This window comes from Molothrus aeneus, chromosome Z (genome assembly GCF_037042795.1).
Source record: "Molothrus aeneus isolate 106 chromosome Z, BPBGC_Maene_1.0, whole genome shotgun sequence".
NCBI classification, from domain to species: domain Eukaryota; kingdom Metazoa; phylum Chordata; class Aves; order Passeriformes; family Icteridae; genus Molothrus; species Molothrus aeneus.
Window position 1 is genome coordinate 24,499,925 of NC_089680.1, and position 17,929 is coordinate 24,517,853.

General features: G+C 37.0%; 1 protein-coding gene across 3 annotated transcripts in view; it reads left to right on the plus strand.

The window, feature by feature from the left end:
• Positions 1 to 17,929, plus strand: part of MPDZ (multiple PDZ domain crumbs cell polarity complex component) — a 94,352-nt gene that overhangs the window by 26,965 nt on the left and 49,458 nt on the right. Inside the window, exons 10-18 of one of the 3 annotated variants that reach the window (XM_066569847.1) lie at positions 2,076 to 2,164; positions 3,822 to 4,017; positions 5,323 to 5,421; positions 7,324 to 7,403; positions 8,102 to 8,248; positions 9,456 to 9,623; positions 10,588 to 10,773; positions 13,517 to 13,726; positions 16,155 to 16,271. In XM_066569847.1, coding sequence (XP_066425944.1) covers positions 2,076 to 2,164; positions 3,822 to 4,017; positions 5,323 to 5,421; positions 7,324 to 7,403; positions 8,102 to 8,248; positions 9,456 to 9,623; positions 10,588 to 10,773; positions 13,517 to 13,726; positions 16,155 to 16,271 — 1,292 coding nt within the window. The remainder of the gene's footprint in view (positions 1 to 2,075; positions 2,165 to 3,821; positions 4,018 to 5,322; positions 5,422 to 7,323; positions 7,404 to 8,101; positions 8,249 to 9,455; positions 9,624 to 10,587; positions 10,774 to 13,516; positions 13,727 to 16,154; positions 16,272 to 17,929) is intronic. The other 2 variants (XM_066569848.1, XM_066569849.1) reach the window with 2 other exon arrangements.

Sequence of the window (17,929 nt, forward strand, 5' to 3'; positions counted from 1 at the left end):
TATCTTCACTTTTGGCTAAACTCATAGTTGCGTGTTTTTGAAAAGCAATGGTAAAATAGTTTGAGCCCTTTCTGTTAGAAGTAGCCTTCTTACAGGGCAACACAGTAGCATTCTGAGTAGTTTTTAGAGATTGTTACTAATTTTTAAACAATGTCCATAATGCTACTTGCACATCCCAAATTCTTTACTGACTTCTGGATGTAATAACTGTTTCTTCATCTGTGTGCTATGGCAGACAATAAATAAGTTTATTTAAAGAAATAAATGCAGAAATGTTCATGGACAGTTGCTTATTTTTACTTCGTAATTTCCACTACATTTTTCACAAAAATAATTCAGATCTCTCTTAGGCTTCTTTAGGGGAAATTTGGCAAATTCAGTGATGCTAGGAAGGGATGTCTTTTGAACGTGTCATAAAGCTTCTCAAAGAGCTGTTGCTTTGATTTGTATATTGTTTGAAAAATGTATGGATTATGGTACATTCCATATTTTTGGCAGTTCTAGCTATAATTTTTTGGATCAGAGATAACTGGACTTCCACGGGACCAGACAGTCAGAGTTCATGAAAGTCCACTCTTTAGCAGCTTCCAGTTGAATTTCAAAAGACAAATTTAGATGTAGAACATGTATAGATCTGAGGGCACATTTTGACTTATTTAGTATTTGGGTGTCATTGGTCTTCAGTTTGAAATTACTGTGTTGCATGTAGCTATGTTAGAGAATATCCGTGTCTCAGGAACTAGTTAGGTAACTCAATTTTGTGGCATAACAGTTACGGAACAACTTGGCTGTCAGAGAAGGAGTTGTCATGTTATCTTACAGCTGTTACAGGATATAAGAATGCTTGGAAGTTAGGAGGACCAGCTTTGTAATTATGCACAAAGCCTGGGCAAACAAAAACCCACCCCAACCCCCTGCCCCCCCAAAAATAACCCCAAAACCTGACAGAAATAGAGAGACTTCTCAATGAGATGACTTGAATATATATGTAATCTTATTTTTCCTAAGCTGAGTTGAGTCATTAACCCTCCTTCCTTATAACTTTTGTCATATTGAGGGCCATTAAAAAGATAGCTTGAGGTCTGCAAAAGGTGTGACAGCTTTCAAAATATATTTTTTAGTGTATTATGTTCACATCAAGTATATTCATTTAATAGAGTGAGAACATTTATTGAGAAAAAGTAGATGCTGTTTAGATTTCTGATACCAGTGTTACAGGCCTGAGACCATCAGAGTGATTTCATGCCTGTTTACGCTGTTATTTTTCCTGATTTAATGTAAGCTGTGCAAAATGTTCATGTAGGAACTCCATATATTTGTATTTTATTGAGCTGTTGAAGTTATTTCAAAGCAAGTGTGTTTTTCTTGAAATGTTTTCTTTTAGTAAAATGTCCCATCTGTGGGTGTTTTCTATGTATTATTTTCCTTTTGATTCAAAAGTAGTAACTAGTTAGTAACTAAAATGTTTTTGATGGATGTTTTTTTGTTTAATTTTGTTGTTCTGTTTGAGTTTTTAAAACTTTGTGACCTTTTTATTAAATAGTGATAACGGCAGTTAAAAATTGGTTCAAACGTAAAGTTGTGTTCCTGTTCATTTATAATTTTATCAATATGGCAATCCAAGCATGCATTTTTTTTAAGCTGTTATTAGGTGCATAGAAAATTCAGAAATTGCCGGATTAGTGTACTCAAGCTGAATTTTCTGTCCAAATCTGGCAAAAGTCAGAAATATGTTTTTTGTCTATGCTGGTTTCAACATTTAGATTAAAGGAAGTTAGAATATTTCTTGTTTTGCATCAAGAATATTTCTTGTTTTGCATCAGGAATTGTGTATTTGGCATTGTAAGGTTTTGAATTAAATCTGATCCAATGCAGACAGACAATCTGGCTCATTGTTTAAGATAATAATATATATGTTTTTCTTAAATCATTGCCTTCTTTATGATTCTTTTATTATCTTATTTTGGGATTGTTTTTTCTTTATCTCCTTTATTGATTGGTGCCTTTAGTTGCATTATTTAAATTGTTTCTTAATAAATCAGTTAATTTAATTTTCCCTGTTTTTTTCATCCCAGAACCTTCTGGTATCTTTGTGAAAAGCATTACAAAAGGCAGTGCTGTTGAACATGATGGCAGAATCCATGTTGGAGATCAAATTATAGCTGTAAGTAAACGCAGGATGAACTGAGATCGCTTGTCTACAAGACTCTGCTTCCTGATGTTGCAAAGAAAAGCTCATGAAGTACTTGTTTAAAATACTCAGGATCAGTGTTCTGAGTCCTGCAGTTCTGAGTCCTTTCCTGACAGAGTATCTCACCACAAGTTTTCTGATTATGCTACCTGCATGTAACTTATAATTCTTAAAAAAAATCTTGTATGTGAGGCTATATCATTATATATCGTCCTTATCAGTAGGAGGTTGGTAAGTGTGAAATTTCAAAATCTGATTCAAATTGAGCAACTGTTTTCAAAATTATTTTAAGAAGTTATGTTCAAAAGTTTTAGGTGTTCAGAGAAATAAGAACATATTTTCATCTATAAACTCTTGGTTTTGTGGTGGAAATCAGGTCCTGAGTGCAGGGAGTGCATTTTTGTGTCTCTCATATATCTGTCCTTGCATTTGTGTGAAAACAGCTCTAAGAACAGGTTATGGTCTCTCTCCAGAAGTGCCTGCATGTTTATTTGTGGAAGTACATATATTTTTTGTAATGATTTACATGCTGAATACAAATGGCTAAAATGGATTATTCCAAAGTTTGTTTTCTTCTTCTACTCCAGCTGCAGAAGGAGAAAACTATTTGAGTGATCTCAGACACTGAAGAATGAAAAATGTTTTTTAAATATGGTTTTAGTGTGGAGGAAAAATTAAATAGTCACACCTTATTTTTAGTTACTTTAGAAGAATTTCAGAGAAGGACAACAAATGACTAAGGGTCCAGGAGATTCATTCTTCATTTAGGAGGACTTAAAATAATGAAGGATGTGTTTTGTGTAGATAGGCAGAAACAAATACAGGAGTCAGAGAACATATTATTGTAAGAAGTATTTGAGACATTTAAGGCACTGTGAGGTAGATGTAGGAATAATAGAATATAATGGAGTTTGCAGGGAGAAGAAGAATAAAACATGGTGGGTGCTAGGTAGGGGTAATGGGATAGAATTAAGAAATGTCAAAGTTTTGAATTTCATAAAAAAAACCCAAGTTAATGAGATAATAAAATAATTCGAAACAAAAGAGGCAGAATTTTATTCTTTAAACTCTTATAATGATGAACCAGCGATAATGTCTACTTGCTTGCAACAGTGTTCTGTTTCTAAACTGGAATTCATGGTGTTCATTGGTAGGCTTCTCTCTATCTAAGTTTATTTGACCTCAGAATGACTGCACTCTGTAGGTCTTTCTGCCCTAGTGGATCGATGTGTGTCTCCTTGTTTCTCCAGAACTCCTAGCCATGGCTGTGTTGTTTATTCACCCAGTATTATCCCTCAGAGGTAGGGATGGCTGAAGTGGTTGAGTGACAGGCCGTACAATATGCCCTGCACAGCACATGCTATATCCTCTCCCACCTTGCAGAGCAGATCTGCCTGGCTGCATCATGGTGGATGCTCCTCCCCTCTTTGCTGTGGTGCTGGTTGTCACCTAGCTCTGGGCTACTCCAGTGGGTGTGCTTAGCATATCCAATTACATAAAACGGTATAGGTTTTGTTCTTGCCCCTCCACTTACTTTTTGCTTAGGCTAACAAATGCTTAGAGCTCACTGCATTGTTTTGCCCTGAACTTTTTCTCTGTGGGTGAGCTGAAAAGCTGCTTGATCCTGCAGGTGGATGGAACAAATCTTCAGGGTTTTACTAACCAGCAAGCAGTTGATGTTTTGCGGCACACGGGACAAACGGTTCGGCTCACTTTGATCAGAAGAGGTCTTAAACAGGAAAATCGTATTCCACCCCAGGAAGACTTCAGTGCTCCTGTTGAGCAGGACTTATTATTCCAAACAAGGGATAGTACCACAGCCAAAGGTAATTAAAACTGGCTTTGCTGTTAAGTTGGCTTGAAACATTTTTCTTTTCAATTGCAAACTGTAAGTAAATGGGCCAGATTCATTCTGGTTAGCCATTACAGATGGTAATGGTAGCTGCTGTACATAAGGGTGGAGTTTTGTCTGCAATGGTTTGATTAATCTTTTAGATACAGTGGTATTATTTGCTGCATTTTCAAAGTGAGTGTTGAAAGTTCTTTCCTGCATTGCACTTCTGTCTGAATTGCTTCAAGCCTTTGATCCTGCAAATCTTTGAATGGTAAGAAGGCAGCAAATGTTTTATTCATACTCAGGAGTGAGAGCTGCATTCAAAAGCAATCAGAGAAAGACCCTCCTTGATGAGCATAATCAGTCTCATCCCCTTTTACTTTTGCTTGTTACAAGGTAGAGGAATGAGAGGAGTAGCCTGTATTTAAGGGCTGATAGGGTATTGACAATGCATGTGTAAAATGTTCAGATGCCAAAGACCAGTAGTAATTTTGCTGCTGATGACTTGAGACTAGTGCAGCTTTATCTTACATATTCTGCACATACTTAAGTATATGTGCCATGTCTTGAAAGTCACTGTTTGAATGAAAGTTATGTATCTGCACAGGGGCTGGAAGCACAAAATAGCTGCTTGTGTTATAGTTTGATGTCAGTGAAAGTATGTCACAAGTAGTCAACAGAGGCTTAATCTCCATCTTGCACAAGATTTGCAAAGAGCCAGTAGCATCTTACATGTATTTCATCCTCCCACTCCCACCATTAACAAGAGGTATAGGCCAGTGTTCAGGATGCTGTTTCTCCAGCCAACAGGTGTTCGAGACATCTGACAGGTCACAACAGACATAACAGAATTTGATGGAAGGAGAGGTTTTCTACATATGAAAAGTGTGCCAGCTATACAGCTCTCCAAGGCTGAAGCATTTTTGTTTCCAGTGTCAGCTTTCTAAATTGCACAAAGGAAAAAAAAAAGAAACAAATACAAGAATGTTAAAGAATGTTATATTTAGATGTATTTTTAGTTAGTCATAGAAATGCAGGTACTGATGGTTGTGGTGGGTTTGTTTGTCGGATTTTTTCGTTGAACTCACTGGAGAAGGCAATGCATTAACAGAAGACAGTGTCTTTGAAATGTGATGTTTCTTCTGGGCCACACATGCCAGATTCCATTTGCAAAATATGAGTACTCTGAAGTCCAGTGAAGGAGAGAGTTGGTGTCCCAGAGCATACCTGTGAGCTTGATAAGTATTATGACATATAAAATAGCTAAATAGCTGAAAAGATTTCTTCTTTTTTTCAGATAACAATGAAACAGAACAGAGATCCCCATCACTGCCATGCAGTGCCAGTGTGGTAAATATGGGAACTGACGAGAAACAACAGGAAACAGGTTCTCAAGGTTTAATATTTTATTCTGTGAAAATGCCCTTCTATGTGCTTACACAAAGATCAGGTGTTTTGTGTGTCTTTCCATCTTCTGCAATCTCTGTAGCTGAGGTAGAACTAGAAAGTCAGAGTAGTCATACATTTAATCATGGGCTCTCAATTGTAAGTTTTGTCGGAACAGGACTACTGTATGTGACTGAAAATAATTATATGCTGAAGATATCACATGAAGCAGTCTGCTTTGGCTACTTGCTCAACCCTCTCCTAGTCTAATTTTGCATATCTCTTAGTCTAGCCTAGGAAAAAAAATGTTTCTTTCCCATTCCCTGTTATCTTTACAATTGTCTGCAGCTGTGCAGCTGCATTCCAGCACTTCTGCATCTTCTGATGAATTTCCTTTTCCCAAATTCTTGAGCTTACATTTCATTTAGTATTCTCTGGTAATGTCTGAAATTCAGTCAGTTCTGGTTTACTGATACTCTCCAAATTTTCCCATACTTTTTGTCAAAATTCCTATTTTCTATGTTTTTCCTGCTTGATCTTCTAGAGCACTGTTCAGCATTTTCAGAAGTCCTGTGTGATGATATGCTTTTCAGATTTAGACATAACTTGATGTGTCAACTTGATGGGTAACATTTTTGTGCTTCTGAAGTAAAAGGAGGAACTGAAAAGTTCTGCGATATATATCTTTTCATAACTCATGCTTTCTGATCTTCTTGGATAGCTGATGGAATTTCTTTTTAACTTCCTCCCTTCAGATACTGCTGTGTCTTGGCTTTGGGGAAAGTATTGTCCTCCTTGAATACAATGCAACATCTGACTTTATATTTAGTAATGTCTCTGGGCAATGACTAGACTTAAAACACTGTCTGAGGCTCCTAGTCATTTTCTTTTCTTACTATAATTACTTTGAGATTTTGAGAACTTTGTAATGAAGATTCTTCTCCTTGCTTGTGATAAGCATTCAGATCTGAAGAGTTTATTTTGATACTTACTGTAGACACAGCCTAGACCATGGACCTTGAGTATGTAGGATCCTGCTAAACTTGCTGTGTTTGCTGGCAGCTGTATCTAAATACTGCTTTTTATTGGTTTCTGCCATAGAGCCTAGACAATGTGAATGAGGGGGAAATGAGCAGAAAGAAAGCATTTCTCTGTTTTTAAAACCTGCAAATAAACTTTCAGTCAAATTAAGATTTGCCACAGTTTACTACCTAGTCTGTCACTGTATCACTGTACTTCTCCCACTTCCTTCCTTTCCAAGTTTGTTACTATTCTTTAGCTATTAAAATAATTTTTTTAAAAAAAGCAAAGAACTTGGACTTCTTGCATTCTGTTACTGACCTTTAGGGCTTACAGTTTCAGAAAGGTCTTTCACAGTTGTTCTCATGGTTTTAAAAATAAAAAAAAAAAAGATCTCCAGATTGTGTTTTTTGGACATTCTCTGTAAAATACAGGGTCTGTCCAAAAGGATCAGTGTGCATTTTTAAGCCGTATTTTAGCCGTCCCCCTGAATTAATCTGACCAGCACACATGTAGTCTGATTTGACATAGGGCTTGAATACAACATTTTCATTTCCTTTGTGTCTATTATCTTGAAAAATTGCAAATACTTGACTTAACTCTGAGGCTAGTATGTATCTTTTTTCCCAGCCGCCAAACTATTTGACTGTTCATGTCTTTCAAAATACACAGTTTTTCATGATTGGAATCTTTATACTGCTTTGCGAGTTTTTGCTGTGGTAACCCCAAGCTTGGTGAGACTAAACATGCGAAATTTTTAGTCATATTTAGGGGAGTTCTGACATCATGGGAATGATTGTGTCATTGTGCATGTTCCATATACTTTATCAGTTGTAGGAGTTTACTAGGTTTTTTAATTTTTTGTCACAATAATCTTAAATATAAATTTTAGATTTCCAGCTAACTAGTACAGAAGAAGCAGCTGCAAAGATAAAATGGCAGAGGATTATGGGTTCGAATTATGAAATAGTGGTAGGTAAATTTTGTTTACTCTTGTTAAATATGCATCTCTTTCATCTGTGCATCTATTATCTTGACAACATATGGATAGAAATATGCTTGTATTGCATTTGTTCCTTCATGTATGAAAATTACACATATGCTCCTTAGTATCTTCAGAAGATTATTCTAATTATAGACTTTGAATATAGATATGTATTTTTCTGTATTTTATCAAAACCATAGCAGACTTGTATGATTACTGTGCCCATGACTATTGTTTCACTTATTTTCTAGCTTCAGGAGAATAAATGTTTTTAGAGAAAAAATATTTAATGTGAACTTCAAAGCTCACTTCATTAGCTAGGACTTGAACCTTCATTCTCATTCTGCATACTGAGTAAATGATTTCACGTAATGATCTAAATAATGCATAGAACACATACTGTAGATACAGAAGAAAAGTAGTATCTGATTTTAGGAGATCACGTCACAGATGTAGGGTCTGCAGAACTAGATATTATTAGATACATTGTTGTCATAAGCAGTTCCCACTTGTGTATTGCAAAGTGGTCAACGAGTCAGTTTTTACCTGACTCCCTATTTTATGTGATAGTACTTCTGGTTTCTCACTTCTGGAATTTTGACCTAATTGCATGTTAATTGAAGTGGAAAGTAACAGATCTGGCTGTAAATATGACAAATGTAACCATTTCTTCATCTTATTTTAGGTGGCTGTGGTTAATAAATTTAGTGAAAGCAGTGGGTTAGGGATAAGCCTTGAAGCTACAGTGGGTCACCATTTTATCAGATCTATCTTACCTGAAGGGCCAGTCGGACGAAGTGGCAAGCTGTTCAGTGGAGATGAACTGCTAGAAGTAAGAATAAGTACTGCTTTTTCTTAGTCTGCATTCAGTAAAGTTTTTGAGCAGTAAGTTTGTTCTCATAGGCTATGACCATGGGAGTGATGTATGCCTAACGGCATGCCAGTTAGTGGTTGAGTAGTCACTTCATATATACTTACATATATTTATGTGAGTACATGTGCTTACATACATACATTTCTTAGCTGACTTTTCGATAGTCCAAGGTCTCTCGCATAGTCTAAGCTCAGCTGGCCAGTAAGCACCATGCAGCCACTTGCTTACCTACCCTACTCACCCCCAGTCTGCTGGGATGAGGAGGAGAATCAAAAGTAAGACCTTGTAAGTTGAGATAACGGCAGTTTAATAATTGAAACAAAGTAAAGTATAATAATAATATTAGAAATATTAGTAGAAAGGAGAAAAACCTTCAAGTGATGCACAGTGGAAGTGTTCACCACCTGCTGATCAATGCCAGAACCTGTCCCTGAGCTCTGATCAGTGCACTTTCCCGTTAATTCCCCAGTTATATACTGGGGACATGACGCTCTTGGGTGTGAAATATCCCTTTGGCCAATTTAGATCACTTATCCCTGCTGTGTTCCTTCATAGCTTTTTTTTTCCTTTTTTTGTACCTCCTCACTGGCAGAGCATGAAACATCAAAAACTCCTTGATTCAGCTTAGCAGCAGCCAAAACACTGGTGTGTTATCTAATCCAAAACTGAATCCAAAACACAGCACTGCACAACTAGTGAGAATAAATTAACCCTATCCCAGCTGAAACCAAGACAGTCACCAAAAAAGAATATGTAGCAAAAGTATTAAGATTTAATAGGCTTATCCCAACTCAGTGAATGGACTATACATCTAATTACTTTTCTAAATTATTCTTTTAGAATTAAGATGCGAATTTCGTTTATATTAATGCAAGAAACATGAAGGTACATTGTATATGGTGTTTGTAGGGCAGTGTCATGCAATTTAAAAGACCGTACATACATTTAGTTCAATACGTATCTTGGTACTGAGAACCAAATTGAGTAGAAATTAAGGGTTGGAAGTGTCTATTAGCATGGGGATTTTTGTTGCTTTTATTTTACTTTTTTTTAATGAGGTGATTAGTGAGTTGGGGTTGGCTTGGGTTTTTTTTTACTCATTTTTGTTATTGTGCTTCAAATGAACACTGTAGTTCTAATCAGTGTGTATTCTTTATTTTTTGAGGTGAATGACATCTCTCTGCTTGGAGAAAACCACAAGGATGTGGTCAGTATCTTGAAAGAGCTGCCTATTAAGGTGACAATGGTGTGCTGTCGTCCAGTAGCTCCACCTGTTACTCAACCAGAAATACTAGAGAGTCTAAGCCTATCTGAAGTTCAGCTCACAGAAAAGGTATTTTGTCTTTAAACAATCACTGAAAATGACAGTTTCCTTGAGAAAAAAGAAGATTAAGTTCTTCTATATGATTAGAAATATATTTTAATATTTTTGGAATTGGAGCCAGTCTAATAGGAAACAGCAAATAATGTTTATATGCTATTTTTAGGCCCCCAGAAGATATGAATTCTGGCTGGTCACAGGCAAAATATTCTAGGATGTGGGGCTTTCTCTCTAAGTACTGTACTTCTTGTCCTGTAGGCAAGATACAGGAGTATAGCAAATTGAACTTGGGTTCTTTAGAATCTGAATGTATTTAATCTAGGTTTGAACATTACTACCTGGGTTTGCATTGCACATAGCTGTGTTTGCTTTCCTTGACTTACGCTTCTGTCACTTGTAAGTGCACAGCTCTGGGCAGCCTGGTGAACTAAACATGTAGGAATAGCCTAGGGTGTAGTATACAAAGCAATACCATTTGTATGAAAAGAGAAACAGTTAACTCTGAGTTCTGAGCAAGGCACCAAATTCAGCTTATAGTTTCTAAACTTCTCTATGAAACCAAGTGAAGAAAAGTCTGTGTATGTACATATTTGTTTGTTTTTACTTTTATTAAATATTCTGGCTACTATCAGTATGATTACATTTAATGAAGGCATATTTTAGACATAATATTTAATAACATATATTTCCCATATATTTGAATGCATATACTAAAAAGGTTTTTTGAAGATTTTCATTCGACAGAATTTTCTAAATATTTTTGTCGTGAGTAGTTTAATATACTTGCATCTTGGCTATGAAGGATATGAATTTTACACGAGGTTTATCAGTGTTTGTTAAATCTCCTGAGTGCTTGCACTTCTTCTGTGTTTAGAGATATCACTTAGGTTTTATCATTTTTTTGTAAGCAGGTTTTTGTCTCTAAAGATTCTCAAGTGTTTACATTTTATTGATGAACATTTACTGTTTTTCTCAGGGTCATATAGAGCTTGGATTTGTCGGCTCCTCAAACACAGAGGGAACAACTTTGGAAACAGCTGATAATGGTCAGAGTATGGAAGAGGTGCAAAGCTCATCTCTGGCAATGTGGGAAACAGAAATACAGCACATTGAGCTGGAGAAAGGGAGTATGGGGCTTGGATTTAGCATATTGGACTATCAGGTAATTTCTGCACTTCTTTGGATGGAGGACAAAATACTTCATATTGTTTGGATCTTGCAGTATGTTCTATGCATTTTAAGGGTCAACATTAATTGAAACCAAGCAATAAAGTAGAACTAATCACAACTGGTAGGCATTCCAGTAATTATATTACATATTTGTCTCATTGGATTAAGACTACAGTTTTGAATGATAGTAATACCGGTTCAGAAAAACAGATGATCCATTATATGCTAGGGTTTTCAAAAACCTGTCTCCTAGTGATCCAAGGACAAGAAGTTATGTAGACAGCATATTTAGGCATTTAGCCATATATTTTGCACCTGCAGTGAGGTGTTTAGGGCAAGATCCAATAAAGGACTTAAATGCTTAAAGCAGGATTTACTAAAATCCAGAACTGTAATTCTGAAATCCCTTGCTTAGCTGCTGTGTGTCGGGGACATGCTTAAACATCCCCATTCATTTTGTGTTTGACTTCAGAATTCCTGGATATCTAAAATACGTTTCTTGGTGTGTCCCAGTCAACAGCTTACTGCCTGTCTCTTGCCTTCACTTGGTAAGGATGCCAGAACAAATCTTCCTCCTGTTCCCAGTTTTCCAGTGGATAATTTTTAATTGAATATCAAGTAATTTCTCCCTGAGGTCAATGTAGGCTTTTGTGGGGGTCACATCTCTTTCCAGGTTTCTGCTCGATCTTGTCCATAGAAATGCATTTGCTTCTGGAGATAACTTCCAGGGGGAAATTATGGCCCCAGGGCACTCCTTACAATTAAGCTATGGCTTAGATTTTGCATTTGCACACTGATAAAATGAAGAGCAGTGTAGTGTAATAATGTGAAGGATAAAGGCATAGTAAAGTGTCTTTTATGAATGCTGAGCACTGACTACTTTTTAAAGTGTTGCTCATGATGCTCTGCAGTGAGACATCACAGATGAGCCTGAGTGTTTAAGTCCATGTCAGCACTCAGTAGAAGATCTTTTTGCTTCAGCCTCTTTTGAGCATTAACACAAATGGTGGGTGCGTATGTGGTTAGTGACTGAAGTTTGTTTATGGATAATAGTACTATAGGCTTGTGGGAAGTGCCTTAAGCTGGTTAATGTATTTTTCAAATATAAGGTAGTATAACTTATATTTTTCAAATAGAAGTTAGTCTTCCAGCTTTACTCAGCTTTCTAACACTTAGCTTTTTTTTGATGTTGCAATATTTGGGTACTGTCATGTGTTCTCTCCTTTGATGTGGCAGTAAAAAAATTCCACTCTGTCACTGAAGTTTTTTTTCTTATAAGACTGTGAACAGTAAATTTACAGGGAGATTTACATTTCTATTTTTCTGTTTCCATCAAATTCTCAATTCATTTTCAGTGAAGGGTGAACTAAACTTAAGGAGATTTGTGCTCGTACTAATGCATTCCTTATGTTTTATACAATGGCAGGCCTGTAGAAAGGTCTGCATAATTTCTAACCCTAAAGAGGACTGTCACATAGACGAGAGAGGCTTGTTTCTTTTTTTTCCCCCAAAAATATGTCATGCAGTGCCATCTAAAGTGACAGTGTAAGTATTTACTGTTAAAATAGTAAGGAAAATGTCAATGCTCAGCAGCACTGCTAGTTACATTTTGACTTGGGAAGTGTTTTATTGCTCCATGGCATTTTTTTTTTACTGTCATCAAGTGCTAAGGGTCTTCTTGATGTCCTTCCTTCTTTCCCTCACTCCCTCCGTCCCTCTCTCTCTCCCTCCCTCCCTCCCTCCATCAACACTTCTCTCTCACACCAGCTTTCAGCGGTCTCCGTATTCCTGTGGCATTTTCATGTTGCTTTGATGGTGTCTGTCCTTTCAGATGTACATCTTGACATAAAAACTTGTTACAGCTGCATGCTGGTCTGTTCTCTACTTTTGCTTTCAGTAAAACTGTTACAGGGTTACATTTTTTGGGGTTTTTTTTCTGTTCATGCTCTTAAGTGAACTGTATGTTGGAAGTATTAACATGATGTTCCTTGTGAATGTAGTTCTGTAAGAATTGCAGAAATTTTTTGCGTATGTGATAATTGTTATAGAAGAATTATATATCCCTTTTAATAGTATTTGATGCTAGTTTTTTTTTAATAAAAATCAGTATATTGGAGGATGGTCACTTAAAAGCAGTTTTCTTCCTTAAAAGCAAACATCACTTTGTTTTGTCTTGCTGATTAGTCCTATATATTGGTATGTTCTTCTCTCATATAAGTGTTTAATTAGGCATGCACAAGACCTTGCTTCTTGAAAACTACTTTCTCATTTGAGCAATATCATGAAGTACAAGTCAGTTATTGAAAATAAGTAATTCATTCCACTAGAGTGTATGTGTTACATTTGCCCCCATCTACATTCCCCACCTGCATCCTCTGAGTGCGAGGGAGGATGGAGTTTGCAACACTGTTGTTACAGTAGGAAGTCTATGAATTTCTGATGTGCATGAATGACACTGTGCACATATAGTAGTATTTTAAATTGGAGATACATGATGGAACATCACTTAGACAGGAGTAATAATTTTTACATTTAAGAATTGAAATTAATGGAGGTCTAAATGTATGGAGTGTACAGACAGCATGGTTTGCTCCTACTGAGGGTTCATCTAGAGGAGAGCAACACTTCTTAATAACACAACTCTAGTCAATAAAAGGTCATGAATAAAAATTGTCCTCTCAAGATATAAAAGAGTAAAAAAAATTAAATATTTTTCTTCCCTTTTATTTAATTAGGATCCTGTTGATCCAGCAAACACTGTAATTGTAATTCGCTCATTAGTTCCCGGAGGTGTGGCTGAGCAAGATGGCAGACTTCTTCCTGGAGATCGGCTTATGTTTGTCAACGATATCAACTTGGAAAATGGCAGCCTGGAAGAAGCGGTGCAAGCACTGAAAGGAGCCCCAACAGGAACAGTTAAAATAGGAGTTGCCAAACCATTGCCTGTAAGGATTTGGGAATTCAGTGTGTATTGTTCATATAATTGAAGCTGGTACACGCTGATCCTGACTTCTCCATACATTTGTGTGTTTTGAGGTACAGTTGGGTGGCCCAAATATTACCTCACATGTAGGAGTAGCCTGGGTAGTATATTGCTGGTGTAGTGATTGCAGGACCTAGCACACCTGTCCTGCAGATGAAAAAACAGCAAAACACCTTGCAAACAGCGGAGTCTTTCAGGGATGAAAGTTGCCATAATATTGTACACTGTACACTTTACATGGTTCTCTGAATGTGTGAGATGGTGACATAAAAGTTGGTTTTGATTTGTGTGGAATTTACTGATTCTTTGCTCTACAAGGTATAGTATTGTTACAGCTGCTATTCTGCTTGGGGAGGTTGTTTTATTTATTCTGGGTGTTGTGTGGGAGAAACAAGAAAACATTCCAGAGGTTCAATAACAAATTTCTACTTGCAAGCTTAAGAACCTTAAGGTAGAATAATACTTGGCTAATTTTAAAATGTAGGTATTTTAGTTAGAAATGCAGCCATATAAAAGCAAAAAAATAACACTTCAGAAAATGTATATGGGAAAAGAGAGAAAAAGAAGGGATAAGGGTAGAAAGGTATGTAGTCACCACCCATGGATCCAGTGACAAGACTTGATTATTGCAATTTCAGTGCCCCTTCAAAGTGCTGGTCACAGTCTTGATCCACTGGGGATGGGGGAAACCCTTGAAACACAAAGTTCAAAGAGTTAATACACGCTCAGGCTAGGTGAGAATGCCCAACTACCTCCCATGAGGTGGAGAGTTTTACACTGTCTCATGTAACACCATAGATCATGGGGCATTTCTCCCTTTGATGGCTTATGACACCTAAGATGTTACAACTTCCTCTCAGGTTACCATAATGGAGCGAATTACAGCCCATGAGAAGGCATGAATACCTTCAGGCTTTATGTGAGTGTCCTGGTAGGTCTCTAGAGGGGAGTTTCACACCTGAGCCACTTGTGTAAGGACATGGATATGATAAAAAGCACCCTGGCACCTTGCAGGATTTGCTTTTTACCAGCCTCTTCCCTTATCTGGCTCAAAACCCAGCTTGTAGCCTTGGGTGGTGGGTGTGCACCCCCTCTGTAGCTGGGTGGTTACTTTGTGCTTGGTCAGCAAAGTGCCTGCTGCTTCTGCAAATGTTTGATGCGTTGACGATTAACATTCCAGCCCCTCACACGTTTCTATGCAATCTTTGTATTTAAATAGCACACTTTGTTTATGTTATATTGTGTGGTCTTCACTTTATATACATCTAACTGGTTATTTCAGGTTTGGTTTTATAAGGCAGTCTGGAAAAATTTGAAAAAGGAGGTTAAAGGTTACCTATGGTCACTGAGATAGTATCGCAGTAAGAATGCTAGTGAACGAGCATCCCTGGTGGGTTAAGTTCAAATCAGGAGAATGGCATTAGTTCATACATACAAGGAAGATACCTTTCTCTATATTAGTAAGTGCAAGTATAGTTTAAGAGGTTCATTTTTGCCTTTCATAAATTTATAGTCTTGTAACCCTTGTGGATGTAGATACCAAATTTTCATTCTTAGTAGATCTTTGTGGAGAGAGTGGGAGGGAATGTCTATTGTTTAAGTTCCCAGAAACCTTGCTTTTTATAGTAAGAGAGTACATTTTAACTTGCTCTGCTAAATTAATTTTTTTTTAATTGGAGACTCCATATTAATTGCAATTGAAATTTCATACTCTAGAAGATGCCACTCTAAAAGAGAAAATGCATGTGGTTTTGTTTCCCTAAAGTTGTAAACATATGGCATTTGCACTTCGATATTTCATGTACTAAGTTTGCCAAGTAATTAAATGTTGCAAATAATCCCTGCTTCTTTTGCAGTACTGGACAAATGCACCTACTATCAAATTATGTTGGAAAAAGGACTTGGTTTGTAGTCAGATTACATTTTGTCCTCTAGAGGCTGACAGATACAATTGTGAAACACAGAGAGTAGATGAAGTCTTCCTGCCTGCAAGCAGGATTGCTCTGTGGCTAGCAAGATTATAAAGACCTCTGCTGTTAGGTTCTTTCTCTGTTGGCAGCTGTGATGGCAGTTTTAATTTATCTTTATTAAGACCAGAAATTGAAAATGAGCCTAGACTTAACTTGTGGGCTCTCTGGTATACCTGGACAAACCTTTTTCATTATTTGGGGTTTTAGAATGAGGTGTGAAGCTGAATCAATTCAGGTAAATTAAAAAAAAAAAAAGTCTCTTTACCCACTGGATACTGTGACTGTGATTAAAATGATCTCTTTGCTGCATTTGGAATCCATTTGCTTTTCTGAACAGCCCCCTGCCCCTCTCACAGAATGCACACTGCACCTGCTGTGTCCAGGCCACTCATCCGACTCAGAGCTTCGTTCTTTCTGCAGCTTTCACCTGAGGAGGGCTATGTCTCTGCTAAGGAAGATTGCTTTTTCTACACTGCCCAGTCACTTGAGGAAGAGGGGCCAGTTGATGCAGCCCTCTTCCATGCTGAGCTGGCTCTGGTTAGTGGCCCAACTTACCACAGATTTCTTCAGTCTTTGCATTTTGTAGTGAAAGGAGTTGCCTTGTCACTGTCCATGCTTATTTTTAGTGTGCACTGTCTCCACATTACTCATCCACCATAGGTGGGATGGATTCTGACTTTGTAGAAACTGGTGTCTAGAGACTTCGTCTTTTTGCATGAGCTGTGAATCTGGCCTCTGATATGTTCACTGCTGGGGAAAAAAAAAGTATTTTGCTGATGTTTTCAAAAGTGCATGGCTATCCCCTTGTCCTTGCATGCACTGAACAGCCCTTTGGAAATCTCACCTTTTCAGATGTGCACCTTTTCATGTGCCTATTTTTCTATGTATCGTAATACATCACTTTTCTACTGTGGAAGGTTTTTGATATTCCCTTTTTGCATGTAATCCAGCGTTACAAGGAATACTCTATCTTCAAAAGCTGCAAATACTTCCTCCTAATAATATTCTTCAGCCTTCAACATCAATCAGTGATTATGAGATTTACAAGGTCAAAAGGTCTTCACTTGTACGAACAATGCGGCTTACCTGAGCATTCAGTGCCTTACATAGCCCAGAAGTTGCCAATAAGAACTCAGATTAAAAAGACACAGGACCTAGGGCACAGCAAAAAATCCCCCAACCTCTCCTCCCACAGAATAAAATAAAAAAAAACAATGAAGCGACAACCCAGAATACACATGTATATGTATGTATTCTAAGTGTGTATTCTCATGGTTGTTTGTCCTGTTCTGGGTCTGATGTTGAAATTATTAGGCCCTCATTTTCTGGGCACCTGAGCAGGGAAGCAGCTTCTAAACATGAGAACTTAGTTCATTAGAGAAAAAGTCAAAATTGAACAAGAACCTGAAATGTATCCTGTCAAGGAGAAAATCTCTGCATTACTGCTTCCAGCAGTTTTGCTGTTTTTTCACATTTGTATATGACAAGCTGATTAATAGCTTGCTTTTAAACAAGACTGCCTGTTTTTAATTCTTCAGTTTGTTACCTTTAGCAGTTAGGTAACAGTATTTTTCTTGCTCCATTCATTTAGAAGAAGCACGAGTTTTGTATTCTGAATAGCCTTTAATTGAAGATATGTTGAAATGATCAAATTCAAACTGTCTAAAAAATTTGACTTCTATCTGTGCTTCGAATAAAAAAAAACTTGTGAAAAAAGCAATGAAAATACATGGCTTAATAAAATTGTCAGTCAAGTTTGTCAGTTGTCTTAATTAAATGTGCAAAATGGGAAATTAAATGTGTAGTCACCCAGCTGAAGATATGTTTTGAGAGTGCACATATGAGATACTGTTTTTCATAGACAAATCGGTACTCAGATTTTACAGATATGTTCTGAATTTTCACAATATTTTTAGGCCATAGCTTTGGTAAAATGAATATGCATTTTCAAGAAGATGAACTGAGAGTAAGTTACAGCAAAGAAGCAGTTTGGATTAGCAGTTAAGTCTGTGGGCTTGAAATAATAAAAAAAAAATAATTCTTTTTACCCTGAAAAGGAATCAGTGTGTTGAATTACTGCAGATTGTTGCTACTGCTATAATGGATTCATAATATGATTAACCACAGGGGCTGAAAAACAAGTTAGATCCCATCTCAGTAGATGGGTGCACTCATCTGCTTCATACAAGTTTATC